Genomic DNA, 25676 nt, shown 5'->3' with positions numbered 1-25676 from the left:
ACATCTTGGTTCCTCATGAGCCCGTTTGTGCTGCTTTAACAATCTTTCATGCTTGAATATCTTTTTACAAATGGAATATCCACTTGCTAACCACTGGCTGTTGAGTGAAATACACATGGTCTTTTCATGGCGATTGAGTGAAAACTTGTACAGAAATTTACAGACATTTATTAGAAGTCTGAGTAGTATCATTAGATAAACGTACCTTTAGAACAGTACTACTTGAACATCTCTGTCCACATAATTTGCACTTAAATCTGCAATAAATAGTATCGTCTGAATGCACGGCATAAACAACTTTTTTGGTATATATATATGTCGGTTTCGTGACCGGTCTGTAACTACCATTCATCAACAGATTTTAAAATTACTTGGCACAAATGTTTCCAATAATAAGATGATGTGTCACCTGCAAGATCAAGACCCCTGCCCAAAAGGTCATGGTCACACTTTGAGGTCAAAGAAAACAGATAATTCACCATAACAAAGTGATTTGTTGCGCCTCCAGCTAAGTGTAAAGGTGACATTTGGAGATGAAACTTTTTTTTTTTGTCTGGTCTGTAACTTTTTATTCATTGATGTATTTCACAAGTTAAATATTTACCATTACAATGTGTCATATGCTAAGGTAAAGGTCACAGGCACCCTAGTCAACCCTCTTTTTTGTTGGTAAATGAAATTATTTCCCTTTTATATGATAAAGTACATTACATGTGTTTCATGTCAGTTTTTCTACAACTTTAAAAAAGAAATGTTAAAAGTATAATGCAAGGTATTGACAGATACAAAAAGCTTCCAGTATGCAAACTGAGGCACAAGTTAACTTTGTGGTATATATAGATAAATACAGCATTATAATTATCACACTACATTTGGTTGATATCTTGCTTTGCATTGACCAACACTAGTATAAACTTTCTGTGGAGTGTAATTTAAAACCAAGTTTTGTTTGTTCAATTTAAATGTCATGCATTGCATGTTTATTAATTACCTCCCTTTAATGCGATAAAATATTTCGTTGTGTTTTTCTTTCAAATAAAAAATCACATTAATTTCTTTAAAGCACAGATATCAACATTTGAAAGCATAAGTATAGTTTTCAAACTTCATAACTTCTAACGAATTATATGATATATAGTTATGATTTATACAAATTGTCAGTATGTTGCCCAAAATATTCATTACATGACGAAACAACAATTTTAATCCCAAAATCTGGAGGTCAGTCATTTTAATCTTTAATATTATATTTTACAAAATATTTTGCAATGTGTGAAAGTCAAGGGCAAAGCGGGTCACGTATGCATAACACTTGTTAGTTGTGTCTTAACCGTTATAAGTTGCGTATACAGTCCGTGTCTGATAACTTCGGAGTGACTATTTGGACGAGTCCAAGTCAGGACGGTAATCGATAATTATCATTTACCTAAGTAAATAAAATTATTCACGTTTTTCATCGTCTGCTAACTATTTTGCCTCCAGTTCCCGGTAGTTATTTTACCGCCTTTTCTGCTTGCAATTCACGATTTTCTCATGTTTTCAGTGCACTATATAAGTGATTGTTAATTGATATTCCTCACTCGAGGTTGAATATTTGACAGCATAACAAGTATTTTGATTATTTGTTTATTCTCGTAAGAAAACTTGACAAACCCTTCTGAGACGAATATTCAGTTTTTGGACATCATTTGCATCTGGAAATGAACACTTAACGTAATACTCAGCTAAAAAGGTAGCAATTTCGGAAAGGTAAAGATTTATTACTTTTTTCTATGTTCCGTAGTGTTTTGTCAAAATGAATATTTTTAGTTTGAAAATTTAACACGTGTAACGGGAATGTCCTAGAATTTATCAACATACTGTTTCCACAAAATGAGACATTTCATATTGCTTAAAGTCTTGATTTTGGCTAGAATATCTTTTACAAAGATTATTGACATGGTAAGGTTCATCAACGTTAAGGGATATATGCTTATACGGATTTACAAAATATCTTGTTTTAATTTCGGCCTACTGTGTACTTGAATTAGGGATAATGTTGGCTGTAGAAATTTGAAACAGTTTATCTGTAAACATTTTGAATATTTTAAGCGGCGGATATGTTACCTATATAGCAAATTTGTAAGTGACGAACTTCATAATCCTTTGTTATTCGGTTTTAATAACCGCAGAGAAGGTTTTCGGGTCACGAAGTTTTCGTGCAAATTGTGCAACAAATTACTCCGTCTGGTCAAAATGTTCAAATAAAGAAAACGTGCATATTAAAATTTGTTATCTGTTTTGTATAATTTCAGTTAGTTTTATGGAACATGTGCACAAGGTTTGTATAACATATATAGATGCGTTTATTTGTTTTTCTCTGTGACTTTGCAGATGTTTTCTTGCTTAATGTGTTATTTTATTGTTAATGTTATTTAATATAAATTCACGATGAAAAAAAAAACCTGCTATTGAAGGAAAGTAAATATTACATGTATATACTTCTGGGACGAGATTTATGAAATAGTACATAAAAGGTGTGCATATTGTATCAGTAAGTAGAAGCGAAGCGAAACATACGTATTCGTACTTTAATTTAACGGGCGTAAATGATTCAGTAGTTACAGCTCGTCGTATTTAAAGCGTTTACAATTCGAATTAATATAAGATATGTTAATTATTCTTTCTTCAGATGTTGCTGTTGGCTTTTAGCATAATCACAGAAAACAACAATAGAAAGTTGCTGATTGATTTTGAATCGTGTGATGTTGTGGTTAGCACAGAAGCTTTGACTTGCTTAAATGTAGACCACGTGGTGGACCTGTTTTCATAAATTAAATTGCAGTGAAAAGATAAGTATATGTTTAGATAAATTTGGTTTTTAAAGCTACTTGCCCATAGTTTAGGTGAAAAAATTTCAATGTTAATTTCCGCCATGTTTGGCATATAATGTATATATGATATGACACTGAAAAAATGATGAAGTGGGTGAAAATAAAGTTAGATATAAAAAAAAAATGCAAGAATAATGTAAATTGACTGCATTACTTCAAAAGCGTTGAAACTGTTTGTTCCTTCTGCACACTATATTTGGTTATTTTTAAAGAGGCATCACAAAATAGCTGTATACTTTTGTATTTCCATGATGGTAATTATACATGTTTTGCATGAAGAAAATGAGAAATAATAAGTATCTAGTTACAAATTGACAGGGACATATATATTGCCAAGACAATGTGTGTAATGTTTTAAGATTTAGCAATATGTACATAAATCAGTGTATTGAGTTAAATTTCGATCACATTTTGTTTCAACAGTTTTTAAGATAGTTATTCATATATAATTTTGAAACTATGCTGAAAAGAGATTCCATGGATAAGTTTGCAGATGAAGTTGGCAAAACACATTTATTCAGGAAAGGCCTAAATTGTCCACCTAAAATTTTGTGGTATAGCTGTATTTTAAGAATGATTTTCATGAAGATTTTGTTGGTGAAAAAGTAGGTCACTAGGTAGTGGTGGGTCTTTAACAGTATCTTTCAAAAAAAATTTATGCCACTAGTCACTTCAGAGTACCCTCTTGTTATGGAATTTTGAGAAAAATTATAAGAGATGATCAGCTTAACGTAGAGATCGTTTATTGATGTGCAATTCAGTATTCAGAATTGGTTAGAACTATGATAAAAATTTAGTATTTGTTCTTATATTTTAGTTGTAACATGAAGTCACTAAAACGTCAGTTATGTTGATTTTGAATCGGGTGATGTTGTGTTTAGCACAGAAGCTTTGATTTGGTTAATTGTAGAACACGTGGTATATGTTTTCAAGAATAAAATTGCCGTGAAAAGATAAGTATATGTTTTAGATAAATTTGTTTTTTAAGACTACTCGGCCATAGTGTAGGTGAAAATTTCAATATGTTCATTTCTGCCATGTTTTGCATATGACACTGAAAAATGAAGTGGGTGAAAATAAAAGTTAGATATTGGGAAAAATGCAAGAATAATGTAAAATGTGTGCATTATTTCAAAAGCGTTCCAACTGTTTTATACTTTCTGCACAATATATTTGGTTATTTATAAAAGTATCTTGCAAAACTCTTATGCCTATAAGTTTGTACCACTAGTCATTTCAGAGTACATTTATGGATTTTTGAGACAATTTATTACTGAGTTAGCTATGTTGCTTTTAGCCTTTCGTGCATTAGTACGTTTTTTGCCATTAAGTCATGCATTATTGTGTTGACTGTCTTATTGCAGTTGTGTGATAAATTCAACTACAAAAAGAAGTACATCTGTGAAAGATATTGTTTTGGTATATTGAGCTGTTTTAAAGAACGACCGTGCTATGATGCATTTGTTTTTTACATTTTTGCCGTACTTTGAGACCACTGACCGTTTTATTTTTGTTATACTATGAGAGTTTTACATGCAGATCAATCTTCAATCTGTTGATTGTTGTTTTCAGATGTCGTGATTTGGAAAACGTTGATTGGTAGATGATATTTATTTTAGAAGTTGTAAGGCTAACAAAAAATTACAATGTACGAAAAACTGCTATGAAAATATGAAATATCTAATATATAATGTTCTTTTCAATGACGGATTATCACGTTTTGATATATTCAGTTGTTTTACGACCGTGCTGTGATGGTGTTTGTTCTTGTAATTTTTCGAATAAGAGGCTGCTGTCCGTTTTACCTTGGCTTTTACACCAAAATATAATCATTAATCCATTAATTATTTCAGATGTGCTAACCGTAACATTGTTTGGCTGACATAAATTTCAGACGTTTTCAAACTGTAGTTATTAGCTTAACGAAGAGATTGTTTGATTGATATACTGTTAGATATTTTAATTAAAAATATGTGAAAACTGCGACGGAAGATAAGTATTTGGCTATAATGCGGAAATAGTGACCGTTTTACTTTGGTCGTGCTAGGAAAGCATTTGCGTTTCTTGGTGAAAAAGAAACATTTTACTGTGGCCGTGCTGAGAAAGCGTTGGCTGTTTATTTTAACCGTACATTATTGCGTTGACTGCCTTAGTCCGTGTTGTGAAAACATTAGCTATGACACTTTTACTTTTGCCATATTTTGAAAGTGTGGGATGCTTTGTTCTCGTCGTGCATAATTGCGTTGACTTTCTTATTATTAGTGTTGTGAAAACGTTAGGTATTGTACTTTACGTCGGCTGTGCTATGGAAGTGTTGGCTGTTTTATTTTTGTCGTGTATCATTTTGTTGACCGTTTAATTTCTGTGTTGTGAAGTCATTAGCTACAGCATTGGGTACTGCATTAATGAATGAGTATTATATTTTGATAAATGAAGTTGTTTTTAAAACGACGGGGTTTTTGTCTTTTCATTTTTGACATATTCAATTACGTTAATTGTGCTGGGATATATATATGTATATTTATTTTATCTAGATCAATCGTTAATCTTATTATGTTCTTTTCAGATGTAGTGATCAGTGTTACCTTGTTTGGTGGATATTTATTTCTGTTGAGCTAAGAACAACAATGAATAGATAAGTATACATTTGTAATATAGGGAGTCGCTTCAAACTTAATTTAAAAGGATACGCGAAAGCACTGATTTTTTACATTGTGCTTGTACGGCTAAGTGTTACCTGTTCAAGCTCAATTTGCTAAGGAAATTATGCCCGTTTTGCTTTAACTGTACTGTAAAAGGTTTTACTGTTTTGACTGGTTATAACGCAAAAGAGCTGACTAGCCAAACAAGTGTTCATATCAAACTCTGCAGTAAGTGTTACTTTTAGATGTTGTGAATAGTTTAACGTATATCGTTTTAGTGAAACTTTGATAACAAGACATGATGTTCATTTTTTATATTTCGAGTCCGTGATGCGAAAACATTAGCCGTTTCATTTCTGCTAAACTTTGAAATGTTGTCTGTAATTTATTTTTGCCGAGTTCTTTCCAAATGAAATATTTAATATGTGAATTAATATTTTCAGATGGTGTGCAAGTTGTAGCTTAATGTAGATAGTAAGATGGATATGTAATTCATATAAAACTTGGTGAGAACTGCAATGAAAGATAAGTATACTTTTTGAGTATCAAGCTATGTGTCTATTTTACTTCAGCTGTTCTGTGAAAGCGGTGGGTGTTTGGAAAAAATGACCGTTTTACTTTGGTAGTGCTGTTGAAGCGTACGCTGTATCGAAAAAGTGACCGTTTGGTCGTGTTGTGAAAGCGTTTGCTGTAAAAAGTGATATTTTGCTTTGGCTGTGCTGAGAAAGCATGGGCTGTAAATTTTAGTCGTGCATTATTGCGTTGACTGTCCTTTGAATGCTTTGTCTATGATACATAAATATTAGGCCGTGCTGCGTTTACTTTGGCTAGCGTTCTGAAAACTTTGGATATTTCCAAAAGAATCTTTTGAATTTATTACACTACAATTACCTTCTTTGTTTAGCTCGATTGGAATGCTGTCAAATACTAAGACCTGTATCCTATATTTGTGTTTGTTGTTTTTGTAGTTAGGAACATGAAATTAGTGAATAATTGATTTACTCACGAAATAGAGTGAGTAAATAAAATTATTCACGTTTTTCATCGTCTGCTAACTATTTTGCCTCCAGTTCCCGGTAGTTATTTTACCGCCTTTTCTGCTTGCAATTCACGATTTTCTCATGTTTTCAGTGCACTATATAAGTGATTGTTAATTGATATTCCTCACTCGAGGTTGAATATTTGACAGCATAACAAGTATTTTGATTATTTGTTTATTCCCTCCCACCCACCCTAACAGACATTTCAAGTTTCTGAATAGTTATTGCTGATGGCTTGTAACTGTATTCGAATATCAAAGGCAGATTTGACATTTTGACTGTGATTTAAACAAGAGTAATCATTTAGCTCTAGAGAGAATCCTCAGGTCAGACATTACGTCTCCTTTATGTTCTGATAGAAAATAAGGTTCACAGTTACGTACCTTATATTTCAAGGGTCTTTAGACATGAACAATTCCTTGATAATTATTACTCTTGAGTATTCATATATTCCTAGAACTTTAAAGGCAGATATACATTTAACATTATATGAGAACATTTGAATTCTTCATGCCAGACTCGGTATCTACATTTAGAAAAGTAACATTCGCAAGTACGCATTTACTTCTATATCTATATATTTTATGCTGTTTTTTCCCATGCAATGTTATTCTTTCGTTATCAAATGGAAATTGCCGTTATCCTCTTTTGAGCTAGTTTTCATTTTATTTTTGATTTTACCTTGAAAGAATGTTATGTTTTACACACTGCACATTTTTCTTATTTTGTGGTTATTCAACGAAGCTGAGAGAGACCAGAATTGCCATCTTATATGCTGTTTAATTATTCTAGATAAGATGAGTTCAAGTTATTACATTTGGTTCATTCGGGACCTAATAGAAAGCACATTTTTAAAGTTTAGATTTTCATGTACATCTGATTGTATGTTTGCCTTAAATTTTGATAGTATGTTTTCAGGCTGAGTGGTGTACAAAGATAAAGATAACCACATTTACCCCACTTCTACTGGTCGATCATCAACACATCGCACAACATCGTACCGTCTGACATTTGCAAGACAAATATATTCGTATTTTTTGTACATTGGAATGCTGTCAAATACTAAGACCTGTATCCTATATTTGTGTTTGTTGTTTTTGTAGTTAGGAACATGAAATTAGTGAATAATTGATTTACTCACGACATAGAGTGAGTAAACACTTTTATATTATACTATTAACTGAAACGCTTACTTTGAAGTATAAGATTAGTACCGGTCGTAGAGCGTTAGCCTTTCATATGCGATTCTTTCATATTGCCATTGTCGCGTTGGTTCGAATCCCACCGTGATTTATACTTTTTAAAATCCTTGCTTTTTATCTATATTTTAATTACATTTTTTTTCAAAGACAATTAAAAATATTCAAAATGCAGTAATACAGCACTACGGTATACAATAACGAACTATAATATGAAAAAATGATGATGCTTGAAATAACCTTCAGAATATTTTGTAGTATGCATTAAGCATCATTCTTATACTGAACAGTGTTCCCTTTGCAAAAAAATACGTGGTCGCCTCAGACATCTTGACTACACTAATACTGGCAATATACCAGAGAGGAATTTAACTTGCACGAAATTTCCGAGTGTTTTCGTGACTATGCATTCATAATATGATGTGTTTACACAGAGCTGAAGCTTGGTCCCCTTTAAACAGAAACTTCCAGGAGAAATGAATGAATGATTATGGTGGTTACCCTAAAAGAGAAACAAAAAAACACAAAAAAAAAAACAAACAAAGAAAAAAACAACCAACAACAACATTCTTCTCGATTCGAACCTACGGCCCGCAATATTCGATATTTCAAAGACTAATGCTTAACCACTGAGCTACCGGGACTGACAGAGGTGTTGCAATAAAATATACCTAATATTATTGTTTATGCAAGCTGCTTTACCTATTTTGTTAGTTCTATAAGTCCAGAAAACAAAAACAAACGTGACGTCACTCCGAAGTTATCATACACGGACTGTACATTGCAATTTTGTTTACAGCCGAATTGTAAACACAAACATATTATTTGTTTTATCGCTTAAAAAGTAATGACTTTATATAAAACTATCAAAATTCAGTATTCCCCCGCGCCTGATAACGTTAAGTTACTTTGGTAGCATATAACTCTGTTTTTTCTCAACGCTTTAAATCGTTACCTTTAGAAACCAGTTCCGTGAACAATGCGTTGTTATGGATTTCTGAACAACTCGTACACACACAGGTATGAAATTTTTTAACTTTCTTATATCATTTGCGATCCAGTATTTCATACTGAAGCTTTAAAGAAAACAAGATTTTATTGAAATACAAAATATACTGGGCGTCATTGAAAAGTTACCACTTAATATATACCTCTTTACTCATTTATACAATATTGACGTCACTTTTTCATGACCTGTGCGCGGTCTATTACTCATAGACCCTGTCTGATCATGTCTCCTACCATTTCATGACTGTAAGGTGAGAACAGTACATAAGACGTGCAATTTTACGACATGAAAGTTCGACGTCAACCTTGCCAATGTCCTGATGGCGCGGATCGTGCCTAAAACGTGGCATTCTTAGCAAGGATATTCTGTTGTTTTTTTAACGTATTCCTTTTAGTCTGTCGACTAACTTTCAAGTGCGACGAATGATTCGAGATAAAATTTTCGTACATTTCGACACTGCTGGAAAAAGTCTTTTTGCACGTGCAGCTCGTGCCTCAAATGGAGTTAATCGAATTTGACAAATCTTTACACCAGTAACGTCTCAGTTGCGTCAAAAATGTAGTCGTGTTATGCTTTTAACACAGTCCAATGCGATTTTTAAAATATAAGGGCCATTAGGGTGGTAACTTTTCAGTGACGCCGAGTATATATTTATCCAAGTGCATTCTTTAAATTACAATAAAACAGTAATCGCATCATTGCCGACGTGCCTTTTAATAAGAATAGATACCTCCGTGGTCGAGTGTGTATGATCACTGACTTCAAATAACTTGCCCCACACTAATGTGGATTCAAGTCTGACTAGGGGCGTTGACTTCTTTTATGTGAGGAAGTTATCCAACTGGCTTAATTGTGTCGGTGCGGCGTTACACCAAACAAAAACAACAAAACTACATATTTTTGGAATTTACACTTTACATGCATTTTTTTTTATTTTGCGTGTGTGATTAAAGATCCAGTTTTGAAATTTTAAGTACTGATTTTATGGGTATGTACCTAGCCAATGTGTTTATAATATTTCGCAATATTTTATTAGAAGGGGATCCCCTGTTTATGTGTGTAACCCATATGGAATGTCAGTGCCAAATATCATTGAACACTGAAAACGTATTTGTATAGCGAAATTAACTGCATAAAAAAACGAAATAATTGCTCCAGTTTTTGGACAAATGTGACGTGGTGTTTACAAATTCATATTCATTTACCACAATATAATTCAGAATAAAACATAAACTATTTTCATTCGTTAAGTGTAGTAAATTGAAGATGATTATCAAGGTATTACAATTATACTCTTGTTATTATTTGAAATACAGGTGAACTTTTATCAAACATTCTGCTTGAATTTGAACATGCAGCTACCTATAATGCCCAAATTTCCGGGAGTACCCATTATTTTCACAAGCATAATAAACAGTCGGCGCGAAAATGTCAGGCGAGTCTAGCACAGATAATTTAGGTTGGTCAGTTATCATGATAAATCAGAAATAGCGAAATAGCTCAGGTGGCTAAGCTCTCGGTTTTCAAGTGCAGTGCGAAGAATAGCACGAGTTCGAAGCTCGCAAGAGGTTTACTTTCTAAGGAAATGTAGACTTGCTTTATTTTTGTTTGATTTTCAGTTTGTCTTCTCTTTTTATATTTTTTTTCTTATTACGTGTATTACTTTTTTTCTATTTTCTTTTTATTTTTTATATCAATGAAATTTTAATCGATACAATTTACGATTTATTTTATTTTCCGGCTCGTCCGCTGTATCTATTGCAGAATGATCTTCCTAGAATCTCAGAATAATGAAATCGCTCAGAAGCTTTTTTAATGTTTGCCATTTCGAGCTATGGAACGGTAAGTTAGTGTATAATGTGGGGGTATTGTACTCCATCGGTATAAATGGATGTTCACGAAAAACCCGTGTATGCTGTATTACCGTATCATTTTCAAAGCCAGTGGAAAAAAACCGATATTGTATCTATGCTGAAAAAAAGTAAAAGAAAAGTTTACTTCAACCCAGTATCGAACTCCGGACCTCGGGTGTCATACCTAGCAGCCTAACGCGTTGCGCTAATACAATACTTCGTTCATCGGGTCTCAGTTTGAGATACTAATCCATATCGTCTATGCGTGATTTACCTAAACTGGTAAATAATACGGTCGACAGCGTTTGTTTACAAATATCAAATTATCGTTCGATTACTGTATGTCATACACACGATACACTTACTAAAACAAAATACCAAATTATTGTTGAAGCTTTGCCAGCCCGTTCGTCCGCCTGTCTGTATGGATTTTCATCATGTTACTTAAGGTTTATCAAGTGAGTTTTATTCGTAAAACCTGATATTATAGACGGCGGGCAATTTGGAGAATATGCCGGTCCTTTTGTTTAGTTGGTTGCACTGTTAAATGCAAGACTGAGAATATACAAGCCAGCTTGTGCTACAAAAACATATTCCGACAGGGCTCGTTGACTGCTAATTAGTACTACTGATATTGTTTGGTTGCATACTTACAAAGCATTTTCTTATGGATTTGATTTGCTATTACATTCACGTAGACATTTATTGACAGGCATGAAATTAAAATATTTGCTGTAAAGCTTTTGAATTTTCCCCATCGGTGCCCCTTAACTAGTTGGGGTTTTTATTTGGAATACTTTTTTTCTTTTTTTATTATTTAAAACGAATTGTTGACAAGCCTCTGTATTAATATTTTGTCAACCGTTGCTGATTTTTATACTGTACACATCCGAAAGAAAAAACCGGTTCATACATTGTTTAACTTTGTGATGATTTAAGAATATCGGTTATGTTTAAAAGTTGGCTGACACAACTACCCATAAGTTCAATGTTGAAACTGATGACGAAAACAATTTTTTTTTAAATATTTGTTTAACCTTGAAACACTTCTAGTGTGCAAGGTGCATATTAAACGTTTGTTGCACATATTTGTATTTGTGGTAGTTCACTGGTTGTACTGTACAGCTAATAAGGTCTTAGGTAATACCCCAGTCACATATACGGCGCGGATAGCTACGTCCAGCTACGGATAGAAACGTAGTAAACCGTATCTATCCGTACCTGAGCCGTACGGATTGATACGGATTACTACTTTAAGGTACGGCTCAGGTACGAATCGATACGGATTACTACGTTTCTATCCGTGGCTAGACGTAGCTATCCGCACCGTATGTGTGACTGGGGTATTACACCCCACACCTCATCTTCATTCGCTAAATGTGAATATTGAAAGGTACACAAGACGCAAATGTGTTGTTTATATTTTCCTTATATTAGTTATATAGATAAACAACTTTCTAAAGATCACTACCCGTGTCCAACAATCATAGTTAAGTATCCTGAAATGGGTACAACAACATTTGTAATGTCAGTATTGAATTTCCTTAAATACAAAACTTAAAAATTCGGTAGCTTCGCCCGTGACTGGTTTACACAAATAAACAAGGCTATTTTGAACAGTTTGCTAATAATTTAAGCGTTTGCTTAACAAATAATCAAGGCCTTAGCGTTGTTTATCGTCTGATTTACCACGGCTCAGAGTTCAGATGCGTAGGAATAGAACCACGAGGGCGTTAGCCCGAGTGGTTAAATACTGAAACATCTGAACGATGAACCGTGGTAAATAAGACGATAAATCACAAGAAGGCCTTGATTGTTTTCATTCTGACATGCTCATTGCTATATTTTAATAAATATTATGCTGGACTTCATTTACGCGAGGAGTAATGCATCGGACGTCATGCGGCATTTTGACGTCATAATTGACGTCATAATGCTCTCTAACCGGTCCGCGCGTCAACCGTTGTTTATCGCAGAATATACAGAGCTTGATTTTCTTCTTTGTTTAACTGGAAATCAAATCGAGCCATGTTAGAATAATAATTTAAGCATAACGTTGCAAAATACTATTTAAGCAAAGATTTTTATTCCGTGCAGAAGAAAAAAAGTAAGGAGCTATATTACAAAACGGAGATGTTGTTAACAACGCTTATCTTAACAAGTAAAAGCGTATAGTGTATTTCTATGTAGTTTATTTCTGGTTTGTTAAGAAATTTAAAACATGATAAGGAGTTTTACATTTGTCGCCGGGAGGAAAGGTGGCACCAAACGACTGTTGGCTGTTAAATAACTTAAAGGACATCTGACAGTTTCCTATATGTATATAGGCAAACATTTTCCTACGGACGGAATTTATTTAAACTTTTGGCTGACTGAGAATCGAGTTTAAAACGGAAATAAGTATTAAAAATCTTAGGTACCGGTGCTTGATCTTGAATTATTATTATATTACGGACATTCAAACCGCTACTAATTTTGGGACTGCATATGCGGTCAGTAGGTTTAACTTAACTGTTATAAAAAGTGAAAAACTGATCTGAGTCTTGGCCTAAAGATACAATGTTTTGATTGCATATATATGGCAACTGGCGCCAATGTCAACCTTAATATGGTAAACAAAACAAAACCAACAGGAGACAGTGCATTTAATAACTTAAGACAAAATACAGTAAAGCAAATGAAACTTATGGCTTTAATATACCAAAGTTGGGAGCGCAAATGTCAGTTTGGTCAAGATCATTATTACTAAAATAGAATAAAAAGGACCTCTAGTAAATACGGCAGACATAAATTTAACACAGTTTTGACGATTTGAGACTACGGTAAGTTAATAAAGCTATTTTTAAAGAATAACTGTTAAAGACATTTATGAAGAACATGTTTTCTTAAAATACAAGAAAGAGAATGCCTAAAGTATATTTCCTTTGTTTGAGCTGAACGAAAACATTCAAATAGTGTATTGAGTGATAATAATCATTAGTGTATGTCGGTAAAATTATGAATGAGTTCTTAAAATTGTCAAACTCAAAAAAAAACTTACGTCAAAAGAAAATAACGTCAAGATGCGTTTTATTCGGTCTTCTTTTTTTATTCAGTAACGGCAAAATACAATGAATATACCTACAATGATAGAACGATCTGTCATTTGTTTAAGAAAGTGGATTTTCAAAGAGAACCGTAAAAACTGATATGTATTTTTCAGATTATTTCCGCGGTGTTTACTATCCGAAAACAGGCTCTCTATCATTCAAGATGAAAAACTCGCACAAATGCATGCAAGTTTGTTAAAGAAATTGATTGCAAACACTTAATTTCTTTACTGGTTTACTTACACGAAACCATTCTTGAAATTGTGGGTAAAATCTCACATTTATAAAGAAACACAAACTTACGAGACAAAAAAATGTTCTTTCACATTCAGATGTTATAAAAAGGATTATCTGTACTGTTAAAATGATGTTATTACATGTTAATGCACGTTTTAATATAAGTAGGCATTGTTTCTATATATATATAATATATAACATGAAATAAAAATAAAAATATGCCTGAAATGAAATAACAGCATTAAGACGTCCCGTTTTTATCATATGCAAACTACTGATTTTTCATGATTTTGACGTCGTTTTTATGTTACATTAATGGGTTTCAACTTTTGACGTTACGTCGAAGTGCTCAATGTAGATCACCAGGTCAAATCAAAGGAAAAGCTTGTTAACACTTTAGAGGCCACATTTATGACTTTATCTTTATGAAACTTAGTTAAAATGTTACCCTTGATGATCTTTACGTCAAGTTTGAATCTGGGTCAGGTGGATCAAAAACTAAGTCATCAGGTCAAATCAAATGTAAAGCTAGTTAACACTCTACAGGTCAAATTTAGTTAGACTTTTAATTCTGATGATCTTTAGGTCAAGTTCAAATCTCGGTCAGGTGGGGGTCAAAAACTAGGTCACCAGGTCAGATCAAAGGAAAAACTTGTTAACACTCTAGAGGCCACATTTATGAGTGTATCTTCATGAAACTTGGTCAGAATGTTAACTTTGATTCTTTTTAGGTCAAATTTGAATCTTGGTCATGTGGGGTCAAAAACTAAGTCATCAGGCCAAATCAAAGGAAAAGCTAGTTAACACTAGAGGCCACATTTATGATCATATCTAAATAAAACTTGGTCAGAATGTAAGTCTTGAACACTTTTAGGTAAAGTTACAATCTGGGTCAAGTGGAGTCAAAAACTAAGTCGCCAGGTCAAATCAAAGGTAAAGCTTGTTAACACTTTAGAGACCTAATTTTTTAAGTTTGAAACTCATGGGAATTGATTAGAATGTTTGTCTTGATGACTTCTAGTCAGGTTCGAATGTGGGTCATGTGGGGTGAAAAACTAGGTTACCAGATCAAATCAAAGGTAAAGCTTGTTAACAATCTAGAGGTCAAATTTATGACTGTATATTCATGAAACTTTGTCAGAATGTTAATCTTTATGATCTTTAGGTCAATAGGTCAGGTGAGCGATACAGGGCCTTCATGGCCGTCTTGTTTTCAGTTTAGCAAATCATCAACCACAGGACCCTATCATTTTTATATGCCGAATTATGTTAGTACATGTATGTCTTTATTTAAAAAAAAATCGGCGCGGTAGGTTTTATTCTAATCCGAACGTGCAGAACTACCTTAATGTTTAACGACACGGAACAAGTTTCGATATATTTAAAGATCAACATGTGTATACACCCTTGTTATCCGGATAATACGAAATGACGTGATAATTCCAAAATGCTACAAACTGGAGGAAATGTCAAACTTGGTATGGACATTGTTTTTGTCAATATTTTTTATTACTCATTCTGATCGTTTAAAGTATTATAACTGATTTAACATGGTTTAGAAGCTGTACCATTTGCACTAATCAATTTGAATATGGGACATACTGTTCAGTATGGAGAGCCCCAAACAATGTGTACATTTTGCTTTTAAGAATGAGTTTGGCGATTCAAAGCGTTGTCAGCCTCATTTAATGGACTTTAGGTAATGAATATTATTTTGTATTATTCCGTTATTATATAAACAATGATATGAACATGTTCAAAAGTTTTTGTTTTAGATCAAATAACCCACATTGACAAATATATAAGCTTATGTAGTAGTTGATGGATACTGACCCAAGTGTTCATAGAAATTTCGAAGATAAAGCCCGAAATGCTATGAGGATAATAGCCAATATTGTAGTTTGAAATTTTGCATATGCTGTTCTAAGGGTACTGATTGTTGTATATTGAAGAAGTTTACTCTGTAGCATGCCTAAGGTAATGTTTTATACACATGGTCAGTACCAGATGTTCCTGAAATATTTTATCAAAAGGGTAAATGTCTATACCTTTGTAAAATTCTGTTTTAAAACTCAAGTCCGCTGTCAGAAGGTTCTAAAGCTTATACGCCTGTATCTATTCTGCTAGATTTTGGTAAAAAATTAAACAAGCCAGAACAGGTAAATTTAACACCTGATTCTAAATGTGCTGAGATTCCACAGGGGGAGGGGGTACACCCATATTTAGAAATATGCTAGGGGTCTGTTAGCATTTTAAGAGTGTGAAAATAATGGCACTTTAACAGGTCAGTTTTGCTGAAATATGTTGAATACTGCTGTGAATTCATAGAGGTACATTCCCTTAATCCCCTAACTGATAATAGTTTGATATTGTACTTTATAATTTAGTACATTTGTTAACTTTTCCATACAAAGTTGTCTCCTACCAAAAATTCATCTGCAATACAAGACTCAAATGCATTTCTATACTGAAATATAAAGAGTTGGTCCCAGTGTATAGGATAAGATCTACGTTCATTAACTTAATATTTGTTCAATATCCCCTTCCCTCTTCTTCTGTAAGTTCAATACATTAAGTTGGTGTTATGAATTGTAATTAAGATCTTTTTTTTTTTTTGCTTTGTTCCTTGGGCTATAATAACCATGATATTTTGACTGCTGTTCAAAATCTGTGGTATATTTTGTTGTGTTGAAAATCATGGGCATTTCTGAAGACAGTAATATACGTCTCGTAGATCTTGGTAGGACGAAGATAACCTCCAGTCAAACTCCAAAAGCCATTTCTAAAGGAGCTAAAGATCTGTATAGGTTGACTGACGGGTACCCCCACCAGCACTGAAACAAGCGCCAATGTATAGCCATATCTTTTCGGCATTCTTTATCGGGTCTTTATCAAAAGTCATCATTCGGACTATCTCTATAATTGTAAGAATTACATTCATGGAAAGAGAGTGTTAAAATTTCTTTCCGATAACGTATAAGGCAAAAACTCTTAACCTGCGATGGGTTTCATATGCTGTATTTATTAGGTTGCTGTGCCTGTTACCAGTATAACAAGAGCTGTCGGAGGACAGCAACGCTCGACTATTCAACAGCCTTGTCAACTGAATGAATACAAAAGTCGAAAAAGGGGCATAATTTTGTTAAAATGGTAAAGAGGGTTATGGAACCTTCACAGTGCTTATCAGCTTATGACTGACACTCATGACTTAGTGTGTGAAGTTTCAATTCTTTCCCATTAGTGGATAATGAAAAACTAGCTTACATACAAAAACTTTGAAAAACCTAAAAATGCTTAGTTGAAAAGTGGCATAATTTTGAAAAAAATGCAAAATAGAGTTATGGGACCTGCACAGTGCATGTCAAATCATGACAGTAAACAAGTGTGTGAAGTTTCAATCCATTCCCATTAGTGAGAACTGAGATACCAGCTTACATGCAAAACCGTAACCAAGAATTTCTAAGTCGAAAAAGAGACATAATTCTTTAAAAAAGCAAAATAGAGTTATGGAACCTGTGCAGTGTAGGTCAGTTTATCACAGTGAATAAGTGTGTGAAGTTTCAATCCATTCCCAGAAGTGGTTACTGAGATACCAGCTTACATACAAAACCTTAACCAAATCGGGACGCCGACGCATGGGTGAGTCCAATAGCTCAACTATTCTTTGAATAGTCGAGCTAAAAATCGTTAACAACTTCATATCATCATGTTGTTACAAACTCATCCACACACACAAAACTGGTCAACGTGTAATGGTGTGTAAATGAAAGAAGTCAATGACGGCTATCATCCACTTTCAAAGACAACACATGTAGGGCATTATCCATGGTCATTTTCGGCTATTATCCATTTTTCACACAAGGATCAATATAAATGGTTTTGACATAAAAACGGCAAACGTAAACAACTTACTCTAAACTATGTCAGATAGTGAAATGGTAGAGCTGTATATACAGTGAATTACAAGCATAAAAAACAATTCTAAATATTTTTTTTATGAATTTTCAAACTAAACTTACATGGATTTTGAAAACTATTTAACACACTGTGTATTGTATTCACAAAAATAAAGTAAACTAATTTGAGTTCCATGGAAACAAATCACCATTCTTTCTTTTTGCAATATCTGGTGGTTAAAATCTCTTATCAAGCTACAGCAACTTACCGAAAATCCTGAAATTTTCAAAAGCGTTCATCTGTCATTTTGTATCATTTTGGAATTATCACAGCATTTTGTATTATCCGGATAACAAGGGTGATATAGGTGAAGAGATACGTGACATGTATCGGGTGAATAAATGCCTGAATAAACGCCTTTTATGCTTTACCTAATGAATTCTAGTATTGGTTAACAACAATCCTTAATTTTATACAACTTAAATATCGGCACATAAGTTATAACTTTGCCGTGTTAAAAACTAAAATATTTTTTTTATCCATTCATTGCAGCATTGATGCTAAGCGTCCGTGGTGTTGACGAATGTGGAGACCGATGTACATGTAAGTAAGTCTATTGACTGAGTCTGCTTTTTTGTAACACATTTCTTTGAAATCACTTAAGATTGAGCAATTCTTGCTATAGGAATGGTATCACGATGTATATAGCATGCTAAGTTAAACTATTAACAGTGCATCAGTGTAAAACTTCCTATTTTCTTACTCACTCAGTCATTTCTTATATTTTATATTCATTTTGAGCAGAATACATTTTACCGACTAACAAATTTCAGTTGTTTAAATGGGCGAAGATCAACGAACATCAAATATTATGGCCAATATTCGAATAGCGGTGAACCAGTATTGGATACCGATTCCAATCGATTGTGTTCTTTTCTTGATGCAGACCAAAATGTTTCAGTATTTTATTGCTCATTTTTTTTTACAAAGATATGTTGTTTTTTTTTTTCAATTTATATGCACGACTATCTTTATATGAAATTAGCAAAATGTTTTTATTCAGGAAGCACGCATTTAACTAATTACATGTATATTGTTTTATTTTTTAAGCTACGCAAGTATGTGCAAACAATGGAACATGTATCAATAAATCGGACTTAGTAAACTGTAAGACCTTACTTGTATATTACTCAGTAACTTACATGTTTTTTTTAATATATAAAGTGTTAAACATATAATATTTTTTCTCTGAACGCCACTCTAAAAACTAACTGCTTCTCACATGGTGAAATATATTTTGACCTTCAACTGAAACAAAGAAATGTTCTTCAATACCCATTTATTATGAACCTAAATAAATTCTTTAAAATCGGATTGTATTTCACAAGTAAATATGAACAGCAGAAAAAATTCCGGATTGTATCTGTTATATTCCGTATTGTACCTTGTCGTATTGTATGCTGCCGGACTACTTTCATTAAAATGCATGACTTGATACAGTTTTATATAAACAGCGCACATAAAAACTTCACTGATTTTCATTTTAATATCGGAAAACATTGAAGAATTCGTTCAATAACAAAACAAGGTAGAGGTACTAATCCCCAATGATAACGTGATTCCCGCCGAAACGCGAGGACGAGTCAAAGTCATGATAACTGATGAAATAACCATTCATAATGCTTGCACATTACTTGACAAGCAAATATTAGTATTTCTTTCATTTTAAATATCCACTAAGTATATGGCAACATAGCTCAGTTGGGTAAAATGCAGACAATAATTGGGTGTAAGCAGATCGTTTTGTGGGTTCGAATCCTGAGGGTTTTTTTCCAGAATTTTTTGTTGTTTTTCCTATTCGTTTTCGTATTCGTTTTCATTTTTACTTCCGTATTTTTGTTTCTTTCTTTGATGGTTTGTTGTCGAGCACGCTTGCGGTGAGCTGATACGGTCGCCACTTTCGGTATATGTGCGTGCGTGCGTCCGTCCGATTTTGTCCGGATCATAACTTTGACATGCATAGACCAATCTTGTTTATATTTCACATTAATGTTTAACTCAATGAGAAGGCATGTCATGTGCAAACCCATGTTCCTATCTCAAAGGTCAAATTGAAGTCTGTCCGGAGCATTTCTCCTTCATACATAGGATTTTGATGTAACTTGGCATGAATGTTCACCATTATAAGACGGAGTGTCATGCGTAAGAAGCAGGTACCTAGGTCCAAGGTCAAGGTCACACTTAGAGGTCAAAGGTGCTGGTGGGCTCGACATTCTGCCCGTGGAGATACTTGTATTTGTATATATGTCTTCATATAACACAATAGTATGTTCATTATTTGCATTAATCAATATCATCTTTGTTATATAATAAACTATTCTGATCTGCCATGTCGCCTTTAGATACCTCTCTGTCGTGTTGTCACAGAGCTCATGAAGGAATCTTAATTTTTATGCAAAAGTGAAATAAAAATTAAAAAAATAAATAAATGTCGATGCTGAGTTTCGAACCCACACGGCATAGGATCTGTTGAACATGGACTGCATGCTTTACCACTGAGCTAATTCGTAACTGGTATAAAATCTAGAAATATTTAGATTGTAACATGTTAGGAAAATGTTGAATTCCCTATGTTCCATTTTAATCTATTTATAGTCATGTTTGTAAATATCAAGTTATCGTTGGGGCATAGTATATAATAAAAGGGTCATTATAACAGTAGCTAGATCTGAGATTTTTTATTAGGTTCTCGTGGATTTTGGAAGGTCGGATCACACGCGCCAAAAATCCACTCGAGCCGAATACAGCATTCCAGATCGAGCTACTGTTGTAATAACCCTACTATATATATCGATTTAACTCGTAGATCTACATCCAGTTGCATGAACAAGCTTAGATTTAAAGATGTTCCTTAGAATTAGAAATGATAAAATGAGCTGTTGTGCAGTAGTAAAGCAACAAAGAACCCAAAATAAAGGCCAGTCATTTACAATCGCAACATCTATGTTTGTAAGAAAGATTGATATAAACGTAAAACAAAAGTCTTATTTATTAACTATTAAGATACGCTAAAACGAAACATTTGACTTTTTCTGCAAAATATGTTAGGATAATTTTCAGGTTTATATTACTATAATATTGTTATAAGGGACAAGAGTGCTGCGGCTTTCAGCGTTGTATACCAGCTGGAGCTGTATGCTGTGGCACCCTCTTCTATTGTCTGAGTGGCGAAACTTGCTGCGGGACAATGTTTTGTAGAGCAGCGGGAAGTTTCTGTGATGGTAAAGGGAATTACGTTTATGATGAGTAGTAAGTGTTTGTTCACCACATGTTATTTTTTAAACATGTACTAAAGCACATGTTCAGGTTCACATGTTTATTTTTTTATTTAATTTGTATTTTCATTGACATTTTTTAACCCATTATAAAACACGCATATTTTCAAATATCTGTTAAACATCTAAGTACAAATTTAATTGTAAGCGAAACAAAATGAAAAAAAAAAAAACAACTTAGAAAATGAAAACATAAAACTGTCGCAAAATTATTATGTCTCCCACTGTTGTGTGGGAGACATACTGATTTACTCCTGTCCGTGTGTGTGTCTATATGTCCGTGTGTCTGTATGCCTGTCATAAATCTTGTCCGCGCTCTAAGTCGAACATTTCTCATTCGATCTTCACCAAACTTAAATAAAATGTTTCTGATCATAAGTCCTTGGCCAAGTTTGACTACCAGCCAAATCGGCCTAGGCAGGCCCTTGAATTACCGAAAATCGGCCTTTTACTTTTTTCCGTGTCTAAGTCAAACAGTTCTCATCCGATCTTCGACAAAGTTAAACAACATGTGTTTGATCCTAAGTCCTCGGCCAGCTTCGAAAAATAGCCCAATCGGCCCAGCCACTTCGGAATTATGGCCCTTGAATTACCGAAAATAGGCTTTTTTACTCTTGTCCGCACTCTAAGTCGAACAGTTCTCATCCGATCTTTACCAAACTTGAACCAAATGTTTTTGACCATGACCCATCGGCCAAGCTCATTTACTAGCCAAATCGCCTCAGGCACTCGGAATTATAGTATTTTAAGATATATTTGTAGTGAGTAAAGAGTATGTAAAGACTGACTTACTATTTAGATGATTAGGCAGTTGTGGGAGACATGCGCTTTTCTCAAAAGCAGCTCTAGTTAGTTTATATCTTCCTTATAGTTGTTCTTGGTAACGGTAGGAAAAAAGATTCAGTTTGTTTTTCACATATAAATAGTTCTTTCATATTTACAAATGCTTATTTAGTTTTATGTCTGATCATCTTCCTAGCCCAAATAATTCAAAAACAGATGATGCTCACATTTCATACCGGTTTAGTAACCTTGGTGTCGCTAAATGATTTACTTCCAAACAGTTCAACCCGGAAGCCGTCGACCACAGCAAGAACACCATCAAGAACGAGATATCCAACATTTAAGACGACGAGAAGGTTCAATGATTATACAACCAAGAGTTCATTCCGACGAACATCATCTACAAGGTGAATTGTTTTGATACATGTTTACAATGAATTTAGGAACATTATTTCAAACAAACACTATTAAGATCGTGTATGTGAATATTGCGTTGATTACTGACTTGTATTAAGACATATCGAGGATTAAACGGAATACTGTCGTAACGCAAATTGAATAGCGCATACTGAATAAAAAGAAATCACTTCAGTTCTTGTTCCTTGATTTATAGTTAAACGAATAAAAACTAGAATGTTTCTGCGGATAGGTGCGGGGGTGGGGGGGGGAGGGGTGATAGAATTGCTAGAGATATTCAAACGTCAAGGTTTACATACTCTGTTGAACAGGGCGATCATTGCTCAGGATTTAATACAGTAAGAGATTAAGAAAGTATAAAGACTGGTATAACAACTCACATGTCTTGTATATTTGATAATTACAGTACGTTCAAATGGTGGTATGGTGTCGTAGCGAGCGCTGCTCTAATAACTTTTGCAATCGTCATCGCTGCTGTCATATGGAATCGCAGACACTGTGTATCAAATGGTTTGTAAAAAATACCTGCAATTAAAATCAATTTATTGTTAATTAGCTGTCATGTTAAAATAATGCAATTTTTCTAACGTAATTTTAACATTTTTATTAAATGTTAACTTTGCCTGATTATTACTTCTTTCATTTTTAAAATATTTTTATCTAATTAATTATACAAAGTGTTGATTTTGCAGTGCCAGGTCAGTCCGGTAGAGGTGCAATGGTTCTAAGCGCTCCAGTGCAGGTCTATGGATATCCACCTGTAAAAACATGCATAAAATGACACCAAATACAGGTGTAACGATACATACAAATAGACAACCACCAAAGCCAAACGCGGCATTCTTGGTAACAAAGAAACGCATTCCGGCACAGACAAATAGAAAACCGCCAAACCAAGGCACGGTTTTTGTGATTACATGATCATCTGAAGTCATGACTGTAATTGAAACGAATCTCCAGTGCATGTTGTGCCAATACTTTTATCATGCGCCTCCTTTGGGCGACATATATGAATTGCAGCTTGTATGTGTGACATATATCATGTACAAGGTAATTATCCCAGACAATTACTGTTAAAGTAGTAGAAAATTTTACGGCATTAGATACAGACAAATATAACAAGACATAGGACACTTGGTGTCATACCACACGTTTTTGGGACGTACCTGTTCCTTGAATTTTGTCCTTGTTTTAAAGCAGTTCTAGCAAATGTTGTTACACCTCCATTATAATCTAGTTTTGGCCATCACATCTTAAGTGAGAAGATTTTTACTTTCTGATAGTCGTCTCTATCAAGTTTTGGCATGATCCCTTGCGTTTTCCTAACCAGCGGTCATTTTCCGCCGCATTAGTAAATTTCACAGAATCATGAACTGTGTTGCCAACAAATATTTTAGCTATTAGTTTCATTTACATGCTATTGCATTCATAAACTAACGGTAAATTACCTTCTGTTATACTTATTAAAATAAAATATATAGAAAATAATATAAACATTTAAAAAAAAAAACGGTTTCCTTTTCCTCGGTTGCGGACAGAGTAACATATTGAAATTGTTGTATTACTTGCATTGCAACTTTAATAATAATTAAAAGATAATCAGTTAAGTTAAAGATTGTCTGTAGTATAAATATTACGAAGTTATCGTATATCATATATTTGGCTAGCTTTTTAATCTGATGAATTTCAGCTCAAAAATCCAATCCAAGCAATGTACAAAAATCATAGATCTATTTTTAACTAGTCGGGGGCTTTCCTATATAAAATAGATCTATTTCGAAACGCTGTTTTTAGTATGCTAGACAGAAGGGGGAAACAAATCAACAAGTTCCTGGCTTACTCGCCTTTTACTGATGTTTAATTAATTGACCAGTACTACATTTTTTGTGTGTGATAAATTGTCCCGTTCACAAATGTTAAGGTTTACTCATGAAATAAGGTCATGTTTTGTTTAATGTTTATAACATACTTTGTGTAAGCAGGTCAAATAAACAACCGTACTGTTCAACTAACGCTGCTGACCTTCGACCAGCTGCAACTGATTAAGTGGGGCATACATTTTTAACTATGACAGTTTATCGATCTATTGTGACGTATGAATGTATTAGAGTAACAAACTTTACTATTTTTATATGTTTTACGTTTCACTATATGTATATATTTTTGATATTTTCTACAGTGTTGCTAACTATACTTTTACATAAATCAATCATGTTGTTATCATTGCAAAAGTGTCAATGGGAATATTACAATTGCCGTATCATGAATTATTTTGAATTTTAAAGTTATAAAGAATAAAATGTAAATATAGCAAATGTGCTGTGATGGTGTGAAGCATACGTAGTTTTAAGGACATGATTCAATGATCTTCAACTATACTTTTATCAAGTTTCTGTGTTAAGATATGGGATCTACTTTCCAGATTTTTAATTACACGTGTAATAGTGTGCCTCCTTTTTGTGATCCTGTACTTATTGTTACTATGATTATTAACATTATCATTTTAAATAATGTTTATAATCTTACTATGTATTAAGTATAACCACTTCTAATTTTTGGCACAATATACTTCAGTACTTTAGATATACATTTGTGTATACATTATAATTATAGCCTATTGTACATTGTAATTTGAAATGTTTGTAAGGTAACGTCATCTTTTATGACGTCATATATTCATGACGTTGTTTTTTTCATATCATATATGTTGACTTCCTGATGACGACATAATAAATTGTCGAAACCTCGAATGAGTTAGCCTTGTAATTCTCCTGTTCTCCTTTTTTTGAAGAGTATTCAATTACTACTTTGACTAAAATTTTCAGGGGGCATATGTTCAAGCCCCACTAGAACTATGTTTTCCTTATTTTTAGCTTTTGTGATCGCCCTGTGACCGTCGTCTGTCCGTCCTCGTCGTCAACAATTGGACTGTTAACATTCTAGAGGTCACAATTTTGGCTCAATCTTAATGAAATTTGGTCAGAATGTTACCTTCAATAAAATCTTGGACGAGTTTGATATTGGGTCATCCGGGATCAAAAACTAGGTCACCAGGTTAAATCGAAGGAAAAGCTTGTTAACACTCTAGAGGTCACAATTTCAGCCCAGTCTTAATTGAACTTGGTCAGAATATTACCCTTAATAAAATCTTAGACGAGTTTGATATTGGGTCATTTGGGGTCAAAAACTAGGTCACCAGGTCAAATCAAAGGAAAAGTTTGTTAACACTCTAGAGGTCACAATTTTGGCTCAATCTTCATGAAACTTGGTCAGAATGTTACCCTTAATAAAATATTGGACGA

The 25676-nt window shown here is 33.6% G+C and overlaps 1 protein-coding gene and 1 long non-coding RNA gene across 18 annotated transcripts; both read left to right on the top strand.

Moving 5' to 3' along the window:
- The first annotated feature begins 1455 nt into the window (after positions 1–1455).
- Positions 1456–7634, top strand: LOC128556161 (uncharacterized). Its single transcript, XR_008370456.1, has 2 exons — positions 1456–1749; positions 2672–7634. It is a non-coding gene; the product is annotated as an uncharacterized LOC128556161 (long non-coding RNA).
- A 351-nt stretch (positions 7635–7985) lies between these two features.
- Positions 7986–25112, top strand: LOC123544941 (uncharacterized). 17 transcript variants are annotated; one of them, XR_008370443.1, is made up of 7 exons: positions 8006–8774; positions 18392–18446; positions 18950–19006; positions 20960–21148; positions 22154–22364; positions 22781–22884; positions 23067–25112. XR_008370443.1 is itself a non-coding variant. In XM_053540098.1 (3 exons), exons 1-3 carry the CDS (start codon positions 22174–22176, stop codon positions 23153–23155), a joined length of 384 nt encoding a protein of 127 aa, XP_053396073.1. In that variant the 5' UTR covers positions 21155–22173; the 3' UTR covers positions 23156–25112. The 17 variants fall into 17 exon arrangements, 1 of the variants encoding a protein (XP_053396073.1); XR_008370444.1 differs by having other exon boundaries at positions 8007–8774; positions 20988–21148; XR_008370436.1 differs by having other exon boundaries at positions 8008–8774; positions 18392–18442.
- The last annotated feature ends 564 nt before the right edge of the window (positions 25113–25676 follow it).

This window comes from Mercenaria mercenaria, chromosome 1 (assembly GCF_021730395.1).
Source record: "Mercenaria mercenaria strain notata chromosome 1, MADL_Memer_1, whole genome shotgun sequence".
Taxonomy (NCBI): domain Eukaryota; kingdom Metazoa; phylum Mollusca; class Bivalvia; order Venerida; family Veneridae; genus Mercenaria; species Mercenaria mercenaria.
The sequence above is the reverse complement of the archived record's forward strand: the minus strand, read 5'-3'. Positions and strand labels throughout refer to the sequence as shown.